We start from the raw sequence: 20,000 nt of genomic DNA, 5'->3' as shown, positions 1-20,000 counted from the left end.
TGATCAGGCAGGGGAAAGTCTCTTAAAGGCTCTATCTTTTCATTTGACTCTTGACTATTTCATTTCAATACCAGGTAAGGGTCACAGCCGTCAGCGGCTAAGCGGCCTCAGCACCGCCCCTCTCATGCTTGTCCTCCTTTGGGGCGGGGACTTGGGAAGTGAAATTGATATAACCCAGCATTACCCATTCGGAAAGTGAACAGTTCGGTAGCACTCGGCACAGAGGAAACTTGGTAGCCCGGAAGCAGTTGCTCCTCATCCTCCCCACCCTAGCACCTGGCACCACAGTGTCTGTTGCCTTTGAAGCCGTGTTTTCTGGTGGGTTGTCAGCACTGCCTCTTTATTCTCACTCAGGCTACTATGTATTAAGAATAGGAACTAAAGTTGTGGGGGCCTGTCTGCAGTGGCTGAGTGTGTCCCTCCCTGAAGCCCACACAGTGTCATTCCACCCTGACTTATACAGGAACCGCTTTGGGGTTTTGGATGGTGGACTGGAACCCTACCCACCATCCCTCAAGTGTATCGCTCTTTAAAGGCTCAAACTTACAGCCGAGAGTGAGCCACTCCGCCTCATAAAAAAAAAGCACCCATATTTTTCCTTCTGGCCTCCGGTTTCCCAGGCTGCACATCACTATGGGCTAGAAGGTTGTGCCTCTAGCGACAGGCTGGAACCAGGTGGAGGAGGGATCCTGAGAAGCCAGCGCTCTTTCCTTGGAGTTCGGCTACTTAACCTTCGAGAGGCCAGAGCACTTTGGACCGCTCGGCTTGACCACATGTCTTTCACAAGGACATTTGGGGTGAGGCCATCTAGTGCTCTATTGCTCACACACATTTCCGAACTCTTCTGGAACAGTCTATTCCTTGACAACCCAGAACTAACTAAATAAAAGTCCCCGTAACTAACTAAATAAAAGTCCCCGTAGAGGACTGCAGAGCTTCAAACAAACCACAGTCACATGTACTTAAAGGTGCTTGAAGGGGCTCACAGTGAGACCACTTCCAAGTTCCCCTGTCCCCCTCAGTCACCAGGGTACCCTCAAAGCCCCCCACATTTTTATGGAGCCGGTATAGTTTTCCTTTGACCGGAGGGAAAGGAGTCATTACTGCATGGCTAGTGGCTTCAGCTGGGTAAGAACATCAGCGTGTGTGTGTGTGTGGGGGGGTTGGTGAGTGGGTATTCATTACCTAACCCTTGCTTGCAGGCCGATTTTATCAGTGACTTGGCCGCTGGTAGCTCTTGATGGACGTGCGTGAGTTCGGAGCCGCCTGGAAACATGAAGGAAGGGCTGGTGTCAGATGAGAGGCATCTCATCAGCTCTTCTCTGACAAACCAAATTCATTCCTTATGTAATTGATAACGGCCTTGGCCAATTATTTCCCACATTACAATACACAGAGGCCCCCTTTACAGGTTTTGCAGGGCTGTAATTAGCTATGCTAATATCCCCTTTATTGGCCCTAATATTGCTCAACACCTTTTGCCATCCTGGAGCCCACTAGAGCCCCATGGCCTGTCAGGACTGCTGATTATTGAGAAGGATAGCTTTAATCAAACATAATTGCAGTTAATTTTTCTCTCCTGCTCTCTGTTGCCAGCGTCTAATGCCACGGACTCCTTGATATTCCATTAAATTACAATTAAACAGCCTCCTTTGTCTCTGATTGTCCTGAACACCACCACAAAGTTCTGTAGCCGTTTAAAGGAGAGCTGTTTGGTCCTAATTGCCTGCTAGCTCACAAAGGGCCAATTTACACAATACCCATGTAGAATTTAAACAGTTCATAATGTAATGGATATTACACAGGAGCCTAACACTACAATTAAAATGATTTTCATCAGATAGAGAAGCTTCGGTTAATCAGCTTCATAAAAGTAAATATAAATGAACTAATTCATAGCTTAAACACACAGAGATGGAGCCGACTTTGAAATTAGTTACTGTGGTGGGGGCTCTGTTGGCCCCTTATCCTGGGATACCCATGCTGGGCTCCGGTGGAAACGGTAGGTCCCATTACTTGTTCTAGCCTCTCCTGAAGCACTTTGAGTCCTCTGCGGTCCTGTATTCATGTTACCATTGGAGTCTTGTTGTTGGGTCTTTGATGCAACACTATCAAAACAAAACTCTGAGCTCTGCTCATTGGGTGCTGTGGGCCACACCCTTCACAGCAGGAGGATAAGTGTTCCATCAGGAGGGGATTTTCAACCTTAAACTCAAGCTATGGGGCTAGGCCTCCTGGCTGTCCAGCTGAAGGCTTTGCTGTGTCATGTTCCCAGCCCGCATCATGGGGATCTCTGGCATTAGAAGAGTGAACCAGCCCTCCCAAGAATGAATGAGAATAGTATGGCCGCTGTCCTAATCTGTGCAACCCGGAGGAAAGTCTATTTCCACAGTGATGGCCTCTTACTTCCTGCCTGAGAACTTTCTGGAATTTTTCATGATCTTTCCAAGAGGAATATTCCTAGGGATTGCGTGGTGTGGAGCAGTTCGTGTTTAGCCCCTGTCTTCCCCTCTGCCTGTAAGAAACAAGTAAATAAAGCCTATATTTCAAGCTTGATTTACTCTGGTTCCTACTGTGAAAGATGATGAGTCTTTAGGGAAATAAAGATGGGGTCAGGGAATTAGTGCACATAACGGTCATTTTGACGTTGGGCCAGCAGATGCCAGGGAAACACACTGTACACAATTAAGCATAATGTACTAATGACAGGTTAGAAATTTTATCGCCTCTTGGCGATCGAGCAGCAAATCCACATTTAGCAATAATAAAGAGTTTATTGGTGCTAAAGCCAAAGATTTTCTGACATACGAAGGATTTTTTCCTTTCGTAGCAGGAGTTTTAAATCCTTTGTGTACCAGACTCTGGAAGAGAGAGATGCAGAGTGGTTGTCAGATATTTCTTAGGAAACAGCCAATTAAAGGGTAATTGAGTAAAGGATGTGGGAATTGCCATTGGACCTCATGCGTGGGCATTCAGTTTTCTCACCCCTTTCCCAAACATTGCCACAGCACACCTCATGGAGCGCGTCCACTCCCACGCAACAGTGCACAGTGTCAGCACGCTCGCCTCGACTGGGCTGCGTGTCCCGCCTATGAATCCTTAATTGCATCCTAGGATTAAACAGGAACCAAACCACGGATAAAAATAAGCACTCCTTGTGTGCAGAGGTTTCCCTCCAGCCTGGCCAGGTGGCGCTGGCTTGTGGTGTACTTTGTGCCATTGGAGCCGGGGAACTTGGATGGGGGTTGTTTCCGGTAGATCTTTCTCACGTACCCACGCTCACTGCCGTTATACGCTCTGCATAGAAGAGCTGTGATTGCCACGTGCAAGAGAGAAAACAAGCATGAACATGTGTGCATGATGTCTGCGCCCGCTTCTGCTCCCAGCTGCCCTCCCCCCAGTGCTCAGCGAGCTCGTGGCACCCAGCACCCAATCTTACTCTTCTGGTTTCTGAACTGATGATCGTTAAAAGCCCCAGAATGCCCAGGGCTCCTTAGGATGTCTTTAAAACCCACTCTGTTATCTTGGAGGTAAGAGGGCCAAGCTGGCTAAACCGACATCAAGGAATTTAGGATAACCTCCTCAGAAAGGGGAGAAATGTTTCATTTTACAAAATTAAAAAAAAAAAAAAAAGCCCCCGACACCAGCTCCGCGCAGGTACCTTTGCGGGTGAGCAGCTTCTCGCCGGCGCCTGCTCAGAAGATTAGCCGGGTGGTAATGTGGGGCATAATTGCGCCGTGTGGCTGTCCCTGAAGTGAAAACCTAATTGCCTGACAGGACGATAACTTTGTGGCGCCCTCACCTTGTTAGGCCCTTTCTGATGCAGTTCAAATGCAGTGTGGCCGCAGGTGCGCCTAATTTACCTCTCTGCAGAACGTGTGGAGTTTAATTGCACAGTGGTTGTTAGGAAAAATTGGTGGGTGGAATATCAAGTGACTTGCTCTAGCTGATGGCAGATGGTGTTAAGAGGCACTGTGAGCTAAGTGTATAGGTGAGTCGAGTTAATAAAAGATGTAAATTCTGGCCCAAAGTAGCAGGGACTCATGGTATGTAAGGAAATGTAATTGAATGGCCACCATTCTTAGCCTCATCAAAGGGGATTCTCTTCTGGCCTCCTTGGGTCTTCCAGGATGTGTTGGGAAGACAAACAGGTCTTATTCCACGGAGTCTTTTATTTTCTCGTATTGTAATCGCTAACGAAGAACCCTGAACATGAAAGACCGAATTCCAGGAAGTACCGTAATTTTATGAAGTACGATAAAACATCAATCACTTCCAAATAAGACACGTGATGTTCGGGGAGAAAATCCGAGTAGGCATTTTCTGTAGCCTTGCTGCACAGGCTCTCAGTGGCGAGGTGCTAGCAGGGAATCCTTCCTTCCACACACTATGGAGATAGTGCAGGGACAGGCTCCGCGAGGGGGGGGGGGTCTCACAGCCAGGCTGCCTAGTGTTCACCTGTTCGTACTAAGACAGCACATCTGTTTGTACGGGAATGAGGAAGGTGGAGTGACTGTGTTTTCATCAAAGCCTCTCAACACACTGCCAGGACTCCTGTATCTTTCTGCTGCATACAAGGCCAGGTCTGATGGGAGGTGAAGCTGGCTGTCATGTTTGGTCTCTTCATTCCCACCAGGGCTGTTGCTCCTGGACTCTGTCTAAGCAAGAGTTTTGGTGGAAACACCAAACCCACCAGCTAGTCGCTTAAAAACGCAGAGATGGTCCACAGAAATCATGGAAACCCCACACCGTTCCCTTCCTGAGGGTTAAGCCTACTGTAACTATTTTTCTTTTTTTAATTGAATTTATTCTTTGACTACTTTATGTGTAATGCATTCTGAGTGCTCCCACACTCCTACTGCCGCTTTAAAACTTGGTCTTTGCTGGTGTGTTTGCTTTAGCAAGATAAACGCTGCAAACTGGGGTTTCTAGATAAATGTAGCACATTCAATAGAAATTCAACTTTGATATTTTTACATAGATTCACCCTAAGACACCCCTATGCTAAAAGTCAATTGTTGCTTATCCAAAATTCAAATTTTACTAGGCATTCTGCATCTTAATAGGCTGATGTCGGTGTCTCTGTCTGGGATGGGTGTCTCTAAAGGCTAATAGTTAATGCAAGGATCCTTGCAAGATGAGATCCTTTGGAAAGACAGAGTTATTATAAATCTTGGGAATCTGTAGTGTCATCAGACAGCTGTGCAAATTGCCACTCAGAACGGAGCCCAGGAGCCTCTGTCTGCCAGCCCCACTGCTGCACTCAGCATTGCCCCCTACATGGCAGCCAGCACAATGGTGGCATCTTTTCTGTTATTTCTGCGCAAGCCTTTTTTTTTTTTTTAAAGTTGTCCTTTTACAGGCTAACCTTAACTGTGCATTCTTTGTGTTTTTGTAGATTCTTTCTAAAGTTCTTCCTCAAGTGCAATCAGAACTGCTTGAAGAATGCAGGCAACCCCCGGGACATGCGGAGGTTCCAGGTACGCATCCCTCCAAGGCGCCAGCGCAACCTCCCCGTTGTTCTGCCAGCGTTTCAGAGGCCTCCACTCTTCAGAAAGGCCGTTAGTTCCCCAAGGCTAGCAACACACTAGATTTGATTTGTTTGATGAAAATAGGCAGATGAAGGGCTTGATGATGACTCAGTGGTTAAGAATGCTTACTGTTCTTGGGTTCAGTTCTCAGTATCCACATAGAGACTCCCAATCATCTCTAACTCCAGTTCCAGGAGATCTGACACCTCTTCTGTTCTCTAAGGACATCCACACCTATGTGGTCCATCTACTATACACATACACACCCAAAGTTAAATGAATGATTTCGAGATAGACAAATAAAATGCCTTTTAAATGATCTAGTGTTTTCAGTATGCCAGATATGAGCCTGTGCAGAGTCAGGAAGACAAGATGATCAGGTTTCCCACAGCCTCCTGATATCAGCGCTCAAAGCTTGGCCAGGCTGAAGATGCACATTTTTAGGGATCGAATGGCCAGTTGATTGATTGTCATTGTGTGTGGGGATGGCGAGTGGGAAAAGAACCATAATGTAAATGCTCTAGTGTGCTTGGTGTCTAGAGCCGCCTCATATAGGGTCTGCCCTTGCTTAGCACAGGCCTTTACAAATGGCCCTGACCTCCAAGGTCCAAGGTGTCTGACGTCCTCCATTTAGAGTCCAGCTGCCTCTTGTCTGTTCTCGATCTCGGCTTGCATGTGCCTGTTTGCAGTGGTCTGCAAGGGAGAGGATTTTTCGTTGGCTTCAAGGGCTACTAGCTCTGACAGTGTCCATGGTTTTCTTGTCTTTATGGATGATGAGAAGGCTCTGTCAGGGTCATGGGCTCTCTGTGTATGAGATAGACTGTCTTGCCGATCTTTACTGTAAAATTAGAAGAACCAAGCCCCTAATGGAAATGAATCCTAGGTTATCTACATTACTGAGGGAATATTATTTAGGATGTCAGCTTTGTTGGTCAAGTATCTCACAGTATTTGAAGGGTTCTGCGTGTTCTTCAGGGAGGTATGTGATGTCTATCTTTTGCCTTCATGGCTCTTCAGGGAAGCAGGTCCCTGTTGACCCATATTGCCTTTTGTGATCGGGGATAGCATCTCTTGTAAAATACTTGGCCACCTTCCATTTTTTTTATACACAAGAGACCATAAGACATGGGCAAAATTGGTCCATCTAGGCAGAGGAGGGCACACCAGACTGAGAAGTAGGGTTCTGTTTGTCTCACCAATGATGGAGCCACAGCATCCATCACAGTTGGTCCACCATGCATTGTGAGACCGCAGTGACTCAGGTAACTTACCTCTCAGAAGGTTTGCCTGAACTTCTGCCTATCATGGCATACCTGATGCTCACAATGATGCCACACTTTCTGTATCTTCCTGTTGGCCCATACTCGGCAGCGCAATGTGTCTTATCTTCTCTCTTTCCCCATGCGACTAGTCTTTGTATAGGTGACAGAGCACAGTCAGTGTCCTTAAACATTCTTATTTTTACCTTTTCCTATGCCTTCTAACACATCCTGGTCAAGTCTATGCATCGATACTCGTCAGGTCTCTTTACCAAAATTCTTTCAATGATCAGAACAGGGTATACAGGTGGAGGCAAGGAAGATCTATCGAACAAGAGCAGCCCTTGTGTCCCCTGGGCAGAGACTGCTAGGCCACAGGAGGCACCAGAGTGACATCAGGAGCACCCAAGGCAATGCCAGATTTTCAGAACATGTACTGACCATTTTCTCAGTTCTGACAGTCTGATGTTATTGAGACCTTGCTATCCTGGCAGGCACTGGAGGGAAAGGATTCAAGAACACTGACCGCAGTAGCTGAGGGTGTGTATAATATCACGTCCCTGCACCATCATCTTATGGGGCCTGAGGTTTTAAAAGTCAGTTCTATACACACGTATTCCCATATAAGCTTGTCATTATCTTTTACAACTAAAATATTTTTTTTGACTTTTTCCTGTGTGTCTCTTTGAGACAGAGTCTGACTGTGTAGCCCAGGCTAGCCCTGAATTTACTCTTTTCCCACTTTAATCTCCTAAGTGTTAGGGTTATAGGCATGTATAATCCTATGCCTGGCAAAAATATTATTTATTTAACTTGTCTTTCATCAGTTAACAGGGATTTTGTTTTATTTATTTTATTAATAGGCTTTCTCTTAGTGCCATTTTGGGTTTATAAAAGATGGTTACAGTAGTTTTTGAGAGCTCCTGATGCCCTGGGTCCCTTACCTCAGTTTCCCCTGTCATAAACATGTCTGAAGGAGACTTACTGATGGATACTATAGCCTGGGTAGCATTGGCTTGTCACCTCCAATTTATATCTGGCAATCTTCACTCCTCCTTCCCCTGCCCAGTGTTCTCAGGAAGAGCTGGCCCCAGGACCTGGTTGGGTGAGGCTCTAGGGGTGTTTGAGCCAGGCATCCTTTATGTCAAATCTAGGCTCAAGTCCCACATTAAACCTAGGTTGAGCTCTTTGCTTTTCCAGGCCCTCTGGAAAGTAGTGCCTCACACTGACCCAACAGTGTTAGAAACGTAACAGCTAGGCCACCCGTTGCTGTTGCCTGGGTCTGCTGAAGTGTGCCATTTCTGAGCCACTTCCTGTGAGTTCACTGAGAAGAGAATGGTTGCCTTCAGCAAGGTGGTCCCTCTGTATGGTGGCTGCATTTTCTCTTCCCATGAGGCAGCCAAGAAGTCTACTCTGTCCTCTCTCTCTTCTTGGACATGCTCTTAGCCTCTCCTGGACCCTTGCCACCTTCCCTATGAACTTAAGAAGGGTTCCTTTTACCAGATTGAAAAACATTTCCACAATTCAAATTCAGTTTATTTTTCAAAGGCAAGGAACTTCATTCTCAGACAGTAAACATAATTGTACAGTTGACCCAGAGAACGTCTGCTGATAGAATGGGAGTAGCTGGGGTAGCAGTGAGAACCCTGATTTTATGAAGCTTTTTTGGGGGGGACACACCTGAATCACTCCTCTTAGGTCTTCAGGAGAGGCGAGTCTCAAGTGAACTAATTTAAATTAGATAAACTATCTAATCAATATGTGAGCAGATCAATCAAAACAGAGACTTTCAAATGAGTGGCTAGAGGGGTATTTCGGAAGCTAATGGCTAGGAGAATATTTCTCTGAATTGAATCCACTTGTTAGCATAATAAGAGATTAAACCCTAATTAGTGGAGCAGTTTTTCTTTTTCTTTTCTTTTTTTTTTTGAAAAGAAGCAATCTTGAGTCAAAACAAAACAAAACAACCCACCCCCATTAGCCAAAAAGAAAAAGAAAAAAAAAGCCGTGAATGCACTTCAGTTGGTGGAGAGGTTCCAGAATGAGAGGAGTCTCCTCAGCACAGCCTCTGAGCTGGCTTTTATCTCGCTTGCGCGGCGCCCGCCCGTGCTGTCCTGTGCCAACTCCATTTTCAAATCCACTTCGTCTTCACAGGTCGTTGTATCGACAACAGTCAACGTGGACGGCCACGTGCTGGCCGTGTCTGACAACATGTTTGTGCACAACAATTCCAAACACGGGAGGCGGGCCCGCCGCCTAGACCCGTCAGAAGGTACGGCCCCTTCTTATCTGGAAAATGGTAGGCACATGCTACATGTATTTTTTTTTTTTAATTTGCAATGCTTCTTTTTCCTTTGTACCATCCTTCATGTTAATTCACGTGGAGTTGCTCTCACCAGGGCACCAGACCGCCCCAGCCCCATGGGGGAAAGGCTAGCTTTCCTCAGGTGGAGAGAGGCCAGGCCTCTTCTTCCTCTCCCTTCGTGGTCTGCTTGGTCCTTACATCCATCTCACCTGCCATGACCTTCATGTTATTGGTTTGTTTCTCAGCTTTCTTTTGCTTATGGTTTTCATTTGTTTGGCTTCATTTGACTTGTTAGTAGCTCCCATCCAGAAACGCACCCCAAACTCTCTGCGCATGCTTCCATGGCTGGCTGCTTCCTGGCCCAGCTAGCCCAGATGGGGGACTGTGTGGACTATTTCCTATCCTTGGCGAGAGTCCCTGTATATGTGTGCGCTTGTGTCCACACACACATGTGAGAGAGTGGGGAGGTGGAGGGGTGAGCAAAATAATAATAATAATAAAGTAAAAAAAAGGAAGAAATGAAAGCATAAAATGAGCCTTTAAAACAAGCACCTCTAAGTGATCGACTCTGTATCATTTGTTAAGAGAATCTCAGTGAGACACGTAGGTAGAATCAAGAGACACTCAGCCATAAGCCCCTCAGACACCTCCTTCTTCCTGCTTGCTCAGACCTCACCCTGCCCAAGAGCCACTTCCTCTATCAAACACGCCAATAATCGTGAGACCTGATCAGTATGAGTCACTAGGAAGGGCAACATGAGGGTTTTTATTAAGTGACATGCAAACCAAACAACAGGATTAAATCCTTCAGAACAAAGATTCTATAAAACTAGATGGTTTTAAGACAAATCCTCCATCCTAAGGTGACGAATTCAAGAGCTGCCTGCGGGAGGCAGATGCAGGGAAAGGAAGGGGGTGTGTGAGGGTTATCTGAATGAAAGATGATGCCTTCGTAAAGCGTGGAAGACAATTTATGAATCTGCTGTGGTCCACAAAAATAAACTAATTTGTTTTTCTACATTAATGACTAAGGTATAGGAACAAAAATATAATAATTAAAGGTCGTCTTGAGCACCAGAGTCATTAGAGCCCGTGACGTATTGTTTATCTCCTTCTTGTGCACCGAAGGTAGGTGTGTGTTTTGCTTAGCAACCGTCACTAATGAGGCTCACAATTAAGAAGGTTGAATCCCTGGTCCTCAGTTCCTTGCTTCCCCAGAGAGCCTGAGCTTGCAATGTGATAGGTTCAAGGAAGCCTCCTCAGCCCTCTGGTGTTAGGTTGTAGTCCAAGTCCAAACACCACCCTCCTCTAATGAGCTATGATGACCCGAGCAAAGTGCAAGTATTTATTTTTGTAAGTAGCATGAGAAAGCCTTTGACTGCAAGCAGAAAACGTAACATTTAGCAAAATCAAGGCCACGAGTGACTACCTCACAGATAGAACCCGCCTCATCACGAGCCTTTTGTGGAAGCAATACTGGTCAGGCTTCCTTTATGTCTATTTCGTAGGGTTTTATTCAGACTGAAGCCAGAGTCACTTTCTTGCCAGTGATTGCAAGGGCTGACCCATCTCAGAAAGCAGTTAAAGGTGTTAAAATGTATATTGCTGACTCAGAGGAACAGCAAACGGAAGTCTCCAAGGGAAAGTCACCCCTCTTCAGCAGCAGCGTGATTATGTCTTGTTTTATTTTGTTACCATCAATGGTCAGTCCTCAAGTGCCCTACGAAAGACCACTGGTTTTCCGCCCTTGGATGTGTCACTTCCTGAGGGAGCTACCGTTTAAGAAGTTCATTTTAAGATCTGGGTGTTCTGTTCCAAGAGCCCCTTGACTATCTTGTGCCCAGTTTTAGCCTGTGCCATAGGGGCAGGGTGCTGGCTTTGAATCAGTCTTATGTTCTTCAAGGAGAAAGCGCCCCCATAAACCACAGATCCCTGCTCCCGTGCAGCCTCTCCCAGCTAACGCCTCATTATCCAATCATCTAATATTCACCAGCAGTGTGTACTTGCTGATGGTTTCCCAGTTAGCTAATTCCCCTGCTGCTGCATGGATGTCTGCCACGGCGTCCTTTGAGCTCACAAAAAGCAAGGCAGATTATTTACAGTATTGAACACAAGTGAGGGAAAACAGCCATTCCACCTTCCAGCACAACACCGTAGACTCTGGCTTTCATTTCCCTTCCCTGTCACTTGTGCCCTCATAAACGACTCCAACCCTGTTTAAACCTTCCGAGAGCCCTGCCCAGCACCGGGCCTGCAGCACAGAGGCGATTTGCATGCCAAGTGCTGTAATGCGGTTAGGTTTATGCAATAAGGACTACTGAATCCAGGCTGCGGGGCTTTAGCGAGTTAAAGGGAACAGATGGCCCTAGGAGAGGTAAAGGTATAATCCTATCAGCTGGAGTATCAGCCAGCCATCTGGACATCCCAAGCACAATTACAAGACATTTTAGCAGGCAGAACAAAGAAGTCTTCATGAGGCAAGATTAGGCCTGTTTGAGAGCCTCAATATTGTGAATGCAGAGAAAGGTGGCAAATGTTGTGATATTACTCAAGAGAGCCTGCTGATTAACGGGGCCACGCGGGGAAGCTGTTTACTAATAGAATACCGGGGACGGTGGTGAGACCCCGAAGAAAGAAAGGACAGACCTAGGATTTGGGCCAGTGGTGCAGATTTTCAAGTTGGGACAGACTGTCTCCTGGAGATCTTCACCTCTTCTCCTTGGATCTCTGTCCCACAACAGACTGGTGGATGTGGGCACCTGAGGTGCAAGCTGGCGGGAGGGTGGTCTTCACAGGGACTCCTTCTTCGAGTAGGCTGAGGATAACCTCTGCCTAGCACAGGCTACCCTAGGCCTGTCGGGGAAACCGGGCATGTTTCCTTTCTCCCGGCCCTGTCAGTTCTAGGCCCTAGAAAGCGGGCCCCTTTAAAGGCTCCCACCCCAAGATCTGTCTCCAGAGCTGCCTCCCACCATGGGCCAGAGAGAAGGAGTGGGTGCAGGGGTGCCAGTCCCCATGGCGAGTCTGCTGCTGCCCTGTCATCTTCAGCTGCCTTGCCCAGCTCCCGTCATCTGCTTGAGCGTATTGTGGGCTGAATATCATTAGATCTTCAACACTGTCTGTGTAATTCATTTTGCTATGGTTCCCATTGAACACATGTTCCCTCTCTATATGTGCATTGAAATGTATGCAAATACAGGCAGAGGGAAGATGGCTATCGGTGGCGGAGGAGGCCAAGGCAGGCCTGTACTTTCTTCCCGTGGAGAAGCACTACAAATTCCAAGATGACGTGGCTTTCCATGGGGCCACAGCTGCCAGATAGCAATCTCCTGTGCTCGCAGTAGATCCTGGATTTTTTTTTCTTTTCTCACCTCCAAAGTAAATTTGTTTACTGTAATTTTTTTTTTGTGAATTATTTGCCATAATTGGCTGTGCTGATGAAGGTCACCCCCTTGGAGGAGCCTTGTCAGTCTTTAGAGAGCTGATCCTTTTCAAACGCTCTCCATGCAATTAAGAAAAGCAAATGTCATTCGGAAGCCTCAGAAATGAAAATTTGTATGAACTTATTAGCATGAAGTCAACAGCGCTAGTTAAGGGCAGGTTCCCAGTGTGTGCTCTGTGCCTCTGCTGCGGAGGGAGATGCGCGCGGAATGAGCAAATATAACCCCCGCTAGTCCAACATTAAAGCAAACAAAGGAAGGTGGCATGTCGGTGGTGTGCTAAACAACAATAGCTAATGGTGATTAACTAGACGGGGCCCGCCAAGTGCTGCTTCTGACCTGTCAGGGAAACTACGGCCCGGCACGCAGGCTTCCGGAAAACTCTCCCTTATGAAGATGTGCAACCAGGTCTCACCCAAAGTCGAAAAAGATGATTTATCCGAAGCCCAGCTATATGGGGGCTCAGACAAGATGAACAACCTAATAAGGCCCTGCCACGTCCTTTAGAGAGCTGACTGCAGCCGCAAACCCGAGAGGGGTGAAGCCAGGCACCAGGGTACTGTTGCTAAGGCACTTCTGTTTACCCAGCATACCGACTGCTTTTTTGGACAAACATTTACCAAAGAGGTTGTGGATCATGGATGGGGACCAGGACAGAGAGGCTGTAGGAGGTGGCTCATGGGGCAGGGCCAGGACAGGGAGTTTCTCTGGGGATCATCTTTACCCCAGTCCCCTGAAGCTGGGAGGAAGGAGGAGGACACCCAAGTGTCTTAGAGTTTGTTATAGAGTTGTGCTTTCTCAGTGGAAGGGGGAGGCCTAAGCGTCACTGTGGTTCAAGGATTAGCTGAACTATCTGGTCCAGCTTAGGTCACATTGCTGTCAGTACACAGACTGAGGCCTGTCCTTTGTATTGTACACCAGAGGAGATGGGCCTGGTCCACCCAAGGGGTAGATGTGAGCACAGTGGCCCATCCGTGAGACGGTGTCCAGACCTATTTGCAGGCAAAGGAAGCCTGTGTGAAGGAGCTCCTCCTTTGCATGGGACCCTGTGTTCAGAAGGCCACCAGAGGCCGTCGCAGAGGTCTGCCAGCACCATGTACAGGAAGAACTGATCAAAGCCAGGACAAAGCTGGCCTCCACCAGGCTGCAGCCTTCAGCTCAGCCTCCCCACTCAAGGCTTCTGTGAGCACCATGCTGGGCCTCCTCCTGCCCACTTCACTGGGGGCTGTGGCCTCTTGGCCCCCTCCCCCTGACCCTCCTTCTGCTGTGTGAGCCCCGCCCCCCCTTGCAGGGCAGCCCCTGTGGCTATTATAATAACTCATGCAAATTCGAGGGCTCAGGAGACAAAGGCAGGTCAGGCCAGCAGCTTGGGGACTCCTGTCGACAAACAATATTACATGTAAAATGTGTACCTTTGACAAAAGTATTAATATAGTGCTTTTGATTTTCTTCCTGATGAAAAGTGAAAAGTAGTAATTGTGAAGTGACAGAGGAAAATGAAGTTTTGAACCAAAAGGCAAAGTTCGCGGATGAAAAAACCGAACCCAATTAGCTGCTTATGGGGAATGGAAATACAAGGCGTTTGCTCTTCCATCTCCTTCAACAGCCTTTTGATTGACTCTGCTTAGATCTGTACGGCCAAGCAGATAAATCGACATGGCACATGCACACGAAGCTTAATCATTTGTAATAGTCATATTTGCCCTGACACATAATTTGCTATATCAAGCCTTTTTTTTTCTTACTCACTAGTATTCTGTGGCTCGGCCTTTGCTTTATACAACATTTAATAGTTTGCTTTAAACACATCAACATGCTGATCTATGATTGCCCTTTGCGTGTGCCTGGAGGAGCAGCATGCCCCTCCTCCCGGGGCGGCCAGTGGGACTTGAGGTGGGCTGCGTGGGCTCCTGATGTCAGGTCATATTCTAAGGTTTCCGTCCTCTGTCTTGTGTGAGCAGCCACTCCGTGCATCAAGGCCATCAGCCCCAGTGAAGGCTGGACCACGGGGGGCGCCACTGTGATCATCATCGGGGACAACTTCTTTGACGGTCTACAAGTTGTATTCGGAACCATGTTGGTGTGGAGCGAGGTAAGCCTGTGACAGTGGTGTGCCTTGAGCAGTCGCCTCCTCTGTGAATGGCTTCGGCAAGTCGTGTTTGGTGCAGGGACATGAGGCAGCTATTGCAAAGTTCCCTTTAGCTGTTTGTCTGTGGTGGGCTGTCCTGTGGGTGGGTTTGCCCCTCCCCCACAACCCTTGGGTTTAAAACCTGCCATAGGAGGTCCCCCAGTACCCTGGAACAATTAGTTCTAGAATTACTAGAAGCAGGTTTAAGGAGACATATGGTGGCGATTTTCATATGAATGATGCCCTGTGGCCTTTCCTGCAAACTAAAACCCTGGAACATTTGCTGCTCTTTCCCTTAAAGAACCATAGGCCCAGAGTCTCTGGGTGACAGGAGGGAGCATTCTGAGACGATGGTCCAATTTGTGCTCATTTTGTAATTATATCCAACTGGCAAGTGTCCGCCTCTCAGGGCCTGCCCCGCTGAGCGCTTGTTCATGTGTGGTTTCCGTAGCTGATAACCCCCCACGCCATCCGAGTGCAGACACCTCCACGGCACATCCCTGGCGTTGTGGAAGTCACCCTCTCCTACAAGTCCAAGCAGTTCTGCAAAGGTGCTCCTGGGCGCTTTGTCTACACCGGTGAGTACGCAGCTCCGGCCTCTGTGGGGCAGCGGTGGGTGCTCCTTCTCAGCAGGGCCTCGTGGGGGTGGTCTTCAGGGGCCCCACGGGAGGCAGAAGCGAGGCATGGCGTGCTGTTGAGTTTGATCAGTGTGTACGTTCCCATCTGCATCTGAGACAGCTCACGATGGCTGGGCAGACGCAGCCCTGTGACCTTGGCATTTCCTCCTGTCTGAAGGCCTTTGCCTCTGCCAACAGAGCAGAGTGGTGCCTGGAGGGAGAGTTCTTGGTAGCTGCCGCAGCTTCCAGCTTCCATGGGAGTGGCTGCCTCATGCCCGGCTGCTTGCAAGGCCTTGTGCCCACCCACTTGTCAATCAGGGTCAGGCTCATCACTGCTTTTCAGTTGCTCCAGCTGTGACTGGGAAGGAGAAGTCTTAGCCTGTCACCTATCCAGGGGAAGCCAGGGGTCTTAGCCCCTGCAGGGTGCTATTACTTGCAGGGGATCTATATTCCGGAGAGCATACATATATGTAATAAGTATATAGCCCGAGCCCCAGTGGATAGGCTGGGTGGCTTGTGTGACTGACTTCCCTTAAGTGGTATATCAGAGGCGTTTATATGCTGCTTTGCCCACACAAGTGCATAATTGACATGATTTGCTGGAGATTGCCATGGAGAAATGCCGCAAATAAACTTCACCTTCAGGAAGGCCTGTCTGCATTTTGGCTTTTACTCTCCCTCGGCTCCACAAGCTGTAAGGCATGAGGAATGATTTTGATGCAGGACAAGACCTGCTGAAGCCCAGCAAAGGTGGGCGGGATGGACCCTTGCTGGTTATCTGTGGATGTGTAGCGACTGGGTGTCTTCCACACTGTAGGGCTTAGAGCCCTGGGCTTGATCACTCTTTTACCACTTGAAGGTGCTCTGGAGCTGAGCTGGTATCCCACTGGGTGCTACCCTCTGTTCTGGCCAGCAGACAGGTTACGTGGAGGGTTCTGAGGTCCTTCCTTCCACATTGAAGTTCCTGGAGATCGTGGAAGTGGCAACATCTTTCCTGTTTTAGGAAGTACTGAAGGAGCAGAGTGGCAACATACAGACTCCCTGTTCCTCAGCAGGTCCACTGCCACCCAAGGCAGGGCTTGGGTCCTTATCCTAGAGGCATCCAGCTCCTGACAACCCAGCACCCCTAACTGGTCAATGGGGGACACGAGGATCTTTAGAACTGAAGGATACAGGGGAGTGGGCATAGCAAAAAGTTGACGTACCCACCTACTTTGGGGCGCTGAATATTCTTGGCCTCAAGTTGAGAGGTTGAGAGAGAAGAGTTCCTCTAGATTTTGAATCCCCCAGTGTATAAAAAATAAAAGCGTGTCAAAACAAAATGATAAAAATAAAATTGGGACATCTTTTAAAGGCTATGTGCAAGTTCTTCCCCAAATTACAATAGTTCTGCTTATTTCTGACTTTTTTGGTGGTGGGAAGATGTGCCCACCTCATCATTACCAGTATTTATTTATTTATTTATTTTCTTTTATTTTCAGCATAGCGTCCAGTAAATGCACAGTTCTACACTCTATTATCTACGTGGAGTATTATGAAATGGACTTCAGGCTAGATAATTTTTGTAAGTGCTCTGCACATAGTTAAGGTAGGCTGCACTCAGTGATGTGCGGTGCATTAGATGGCTATTCGCATTCAACTTTAGATTTTTTTCAACTTGCAGTATTAAATATTAACCCATAGTCAATTCAGGAACATCTACTTATTCCTTCCAAAAAAGTGCCTTTGCTGTTCAGCGAAGGACACCCACACTGGATGTCCCGTTCCTGGGGAGGTCAGAAGTTGGAATCTTGTCTTGGACCTGGTTGGTCATCCCCAGTATCTTTGCCTTGGGGTCATGTGTACGAATGAGCTACAGTTACCCCTCCCCACACACACATTCAATGTAGCTCCTCAAGGCAGCTGTTGGTGTGCAGTACCACACGGCAGGAACGGCAGGCTGTAGGGGCAGCGGGTCCTAGGCAAACACAGAGGATATTTGGTTAGATAGCTCGGTGTGCCCCAGGGTGCTGGCTGTGGAACCATGTGAACCTGAACTTCTCCAAGTTCAATTTTCTCTTCTCTTTCCCTCATGGGGTTGTGGCAAGGATCAAGCACAACTTAAAGCGCCTGACATACAGAGGGCACTTAGCAAATAGTACCTGCTGTGGAGAGCCACTGACATCTTAGATTTCGACTAGGGTTCGTGGGAGCCTTGTTTATGTCTGGAGTCCCTTGGATGCAGAGATGGCGTGCGCTTGCTCTTAGACCGACACTGGGCTGTGGGAGACATGTCAGGGCTGGGTGTACTGAGTGAGTTCCTGTGCTGCTCATGTGGCCTTGGCTTGGCTGGTGGCACCCAAGTGAGCCTGTGGCCACAGTTGGCAAGCCTGGCCTGCTCCTCCCAAGCAGGTCTTCCTTGTTCTCAAGTTATGTTGTTAGGGGGTCCTGCTGAGTTACTGGGGGGCTATGCTAGGCAATCCTTCCCCCAGTCTTTATATTCTTGGGCTTTTTGTCTGAGTGTTGAAGATGGCCACTTTTAGACGTGGGGACATTCCTTTTCCTGCAGATGGGTCCTGGTTTGAACACTTCTGAATAAATGCAGCTGTGCAGGGTGGGAGGAGCTGTTTGTCATTGACTGGCAGGGGTCACATGGTAGCATCCCCAGTTACCAGTTCTCTGGGGTGGGTGGGTAGGGAAGGGCATTCTCTTGGAGGCTACTTGCTCTCTGGCCAAGTGGAATGCTCTCCTGGGCCAGTGTCCATTGCCTCCCAAAGGAGAGCAGCGTCTCCTGAGCTTGTGGGAGCCACATGAACCTTTCTCCAGAGTCGCTGTCCATTATGCATGGTTAGGTCTACTTTCAAGCTGATTGGACTTGTTAGCCCCCAAGACTCAGGGCCTGCTTTCCTGGGGTTGGGGGTTTCCTGCTTCCCCATGTGTGGGTATTTGCAGTGAGGCTATGCAAGCTCAGCCCTTCCTAGTAGTGTGTGTGTGTGTGTGTGTGTGTGTGTGTGTGTGTGTGTGTCTGGGATCATTACTGGGAATATACATTTCACATGTGTGTTAGGGATATAGGATTCTATATTCTCAGGGAGCTGAGGAGAGGTGGGGTCATAACCTGTCTGGCCTGGAAGCTTCTGTCTGATTTGTATTGCCCTGAAATTGATGGGGACAATGAGGTAATCACAGGGACTCACTCCCCAAATGAAAACTGAGCCAGCCACTCTGGATGTCACAACATGGGCGCCGTCCCCTGGGCATCTGGTTCCCATCAGTGTGCCCAGGCCCCGGAGGCTGCTGGGACACCTTCACATTTAACCTTCCCGGCATGAGGCCAGCTGTGGGGCCGCAGGGCCACTGGATAATGAACCTGGGCTTGGAGGAGGGGCTGCCACCAGCCTGCCAGAGCCTGGGAGGGACTTGGCAGAGGTCTAAATGAGCTGTTTACAGTGACCTGAGAAACACCAGATTTTTCAAAACCAGACCCTATTAGTCAACCCAGAGTGGTCGTGCTCAGCCTCTGCCCCCGGAAAGGGAAGGTTGGTCAGGCCCCATCCATCCAGCCCCTTGGCTGCTGTTCACAGTCCCTCTCAAGTCGCAATTACCTTGGGAGGCTGCGGCGGTTCAGTTGATTAGCACGGTGAATTAAAAGAATGAGCCACAAATGACATGTCCAGCTCTTCCATAGGAGTTCTCTGTATTCCCAGCGAGCCTCGCCCCTGCTGTAAGAAGGTCAGAAATTAGAGAGAGAGAACAATTTTCGAGCGGCTAGCACTTAGGAGCAGAATTAACAATCACTGTGTATGTAATTGCCAGTTAATAGTAAATTGCCTTTAGACTGTAAAATGCAATATAAACTGGTGGGCACCTAAAATTAAATTAATGAGATATTTGCTGCATTTAAAAGCGAATAGTTCAAATTAATAACCAAGTGCAATGCTTGTTTTAATATTTGTCTAATAGCATACCATTGACTTGTTTAATAATAATTAAAACAGTCCTGGAATCACCTACCTGAGGAACTTACCATACAGGAGAATCAAGCCGCTTTTGCTTTTATGATTTTACTGGTGCAAATGCACCAAATTGTTAAGAGTAATAAGGGAAATTATTTTTTAATTACAAGAGAAACATTATGGCGTTACCTGATTAAGCTGGCTTAGAATTTTGTATGCTTCTAATTGAGATTATGTTCTCATGAAAACTCCTTTTCCAGACCTGTTTTCAAGTGTGAAGTGTGTGTGTGTGTGTGTGTGTGTGTGTGTGTGTGTGTGTGGTGTTTCCTTAAAACGGACATTTGGCAGAATGTTTCCTGATTAACAGAAGAATGGAGGTTGCTGGTGTGGCTTGGGCTTAAGCCTAGTTAGACTCCAGGAATGGGACTCGGGGGCTTTTTCTGTTGACCTCTTGCCCTGAAGTTTGATTGACCCACCCTCATTTTGGAGAATTCTTTTTTGCTCAATTAAAGAAATTATCACAAATTACTGGGAGTCAACATGTCGCCAGTAACAGACTGAGCCCAGTCACTCAACAAGATGTTGGCAGGCGGCATAGACACATCTAACGTGGACGCGCGGCGGATACCTGGAAGGGTCCCAGGTCTGTGATGCGTTCATTGGCTGGGAACATTTTCATAAAGACTTGTGTGCATTTGTTGTCAGATTTGGGAGACCATCCTTCAGCCAGGAATTGCAAGCAGTTTGTGTTCTTTCTCATACTGTTTCTAGGTTTTTCTTTCATATAT

The 20,000-nt window shown here is 47.8% G+C and overlaps 1 protein-coding gene and 1 long non-coding RNA gene across 14 annotated transcripts in view; one reads left to right on the top strand and one right to left on the bottom strand.

Annotated features, from left to right (window-relative positions):
- Nucleotides 1-20,000, top strand: part of Ebf3 (EBF transcription factor 3) — a 119,472-nt gene that overhangs the window by 72,317 nt on the left and 27,155 nt on the right. For 8 of the 13 annotated variants that reach the window (XM_050137727.1, XM_050137725.1, XM_050137721.1 and 5 more), the window contains exons 7-10: nt 5,399-5,480; nt 8,945-9,089; nt 14,494-14,624; nt 15,112-15,238. In XM_050137727.1, the coding sequence (XP_049993684.1) occupies nt 5,399-5,480; nt 8,945-9,089; nt 14,494-14,624; nt 15,112-15,238 (485 nt within the window). The remainder of the gene's footprint in view (nt 1-5,398; nt 5,481-8,944; nt 9,090-14,493; nt 14,625-15,111; nt 15,239-20,000) is intronic. The other 5 variants (XM_050137728.1, XM_050137726.1, XM_050137724.1 and 2 more) reach the window with 1 other exon arrangement.
- LOC126498815 (uncharacterized) overlaps nt 16,826-20,000 on the bottom strand; it is a 70,075-nt gene continuing 66,900 nt past the window's right edge. Inside the window, exons 5-6 of the long non-coding RNA XR_007590905.1 lie at nt 18,862-18,978; nt 16,826-17,234 (exon numbers count right to left, since the gene is read on the bottom strand). This is a non-coding gene — a long non-coding RNA (uncharacterized lncRNA). The remainder of the gene's footprint in view (nt 17,235-18,861; nt 18,979-20,000) is intronic.

Source organism: Alexandromys fortis, unplaced genomic scaffold (assembly GCF_014885135.2).
Source record: "Alexandromys fortis isolate MF-2015 unplaced genomic scaffold, M_Fortis_MF-2015_v1.1 scaffold_3, whole genome shotgun sequence".
Classification (NCBI taxonomy): Eukaryota; Metazoa; Chordata; class Mammalia; order Rodentia; family Cricetidae; genus Alexandromys; species Alexandromys fortis.
Note: the sequence above shows the minus strand (reverse complement) of the source record. Positions and strands in the feature narration are given on the sequence as shown.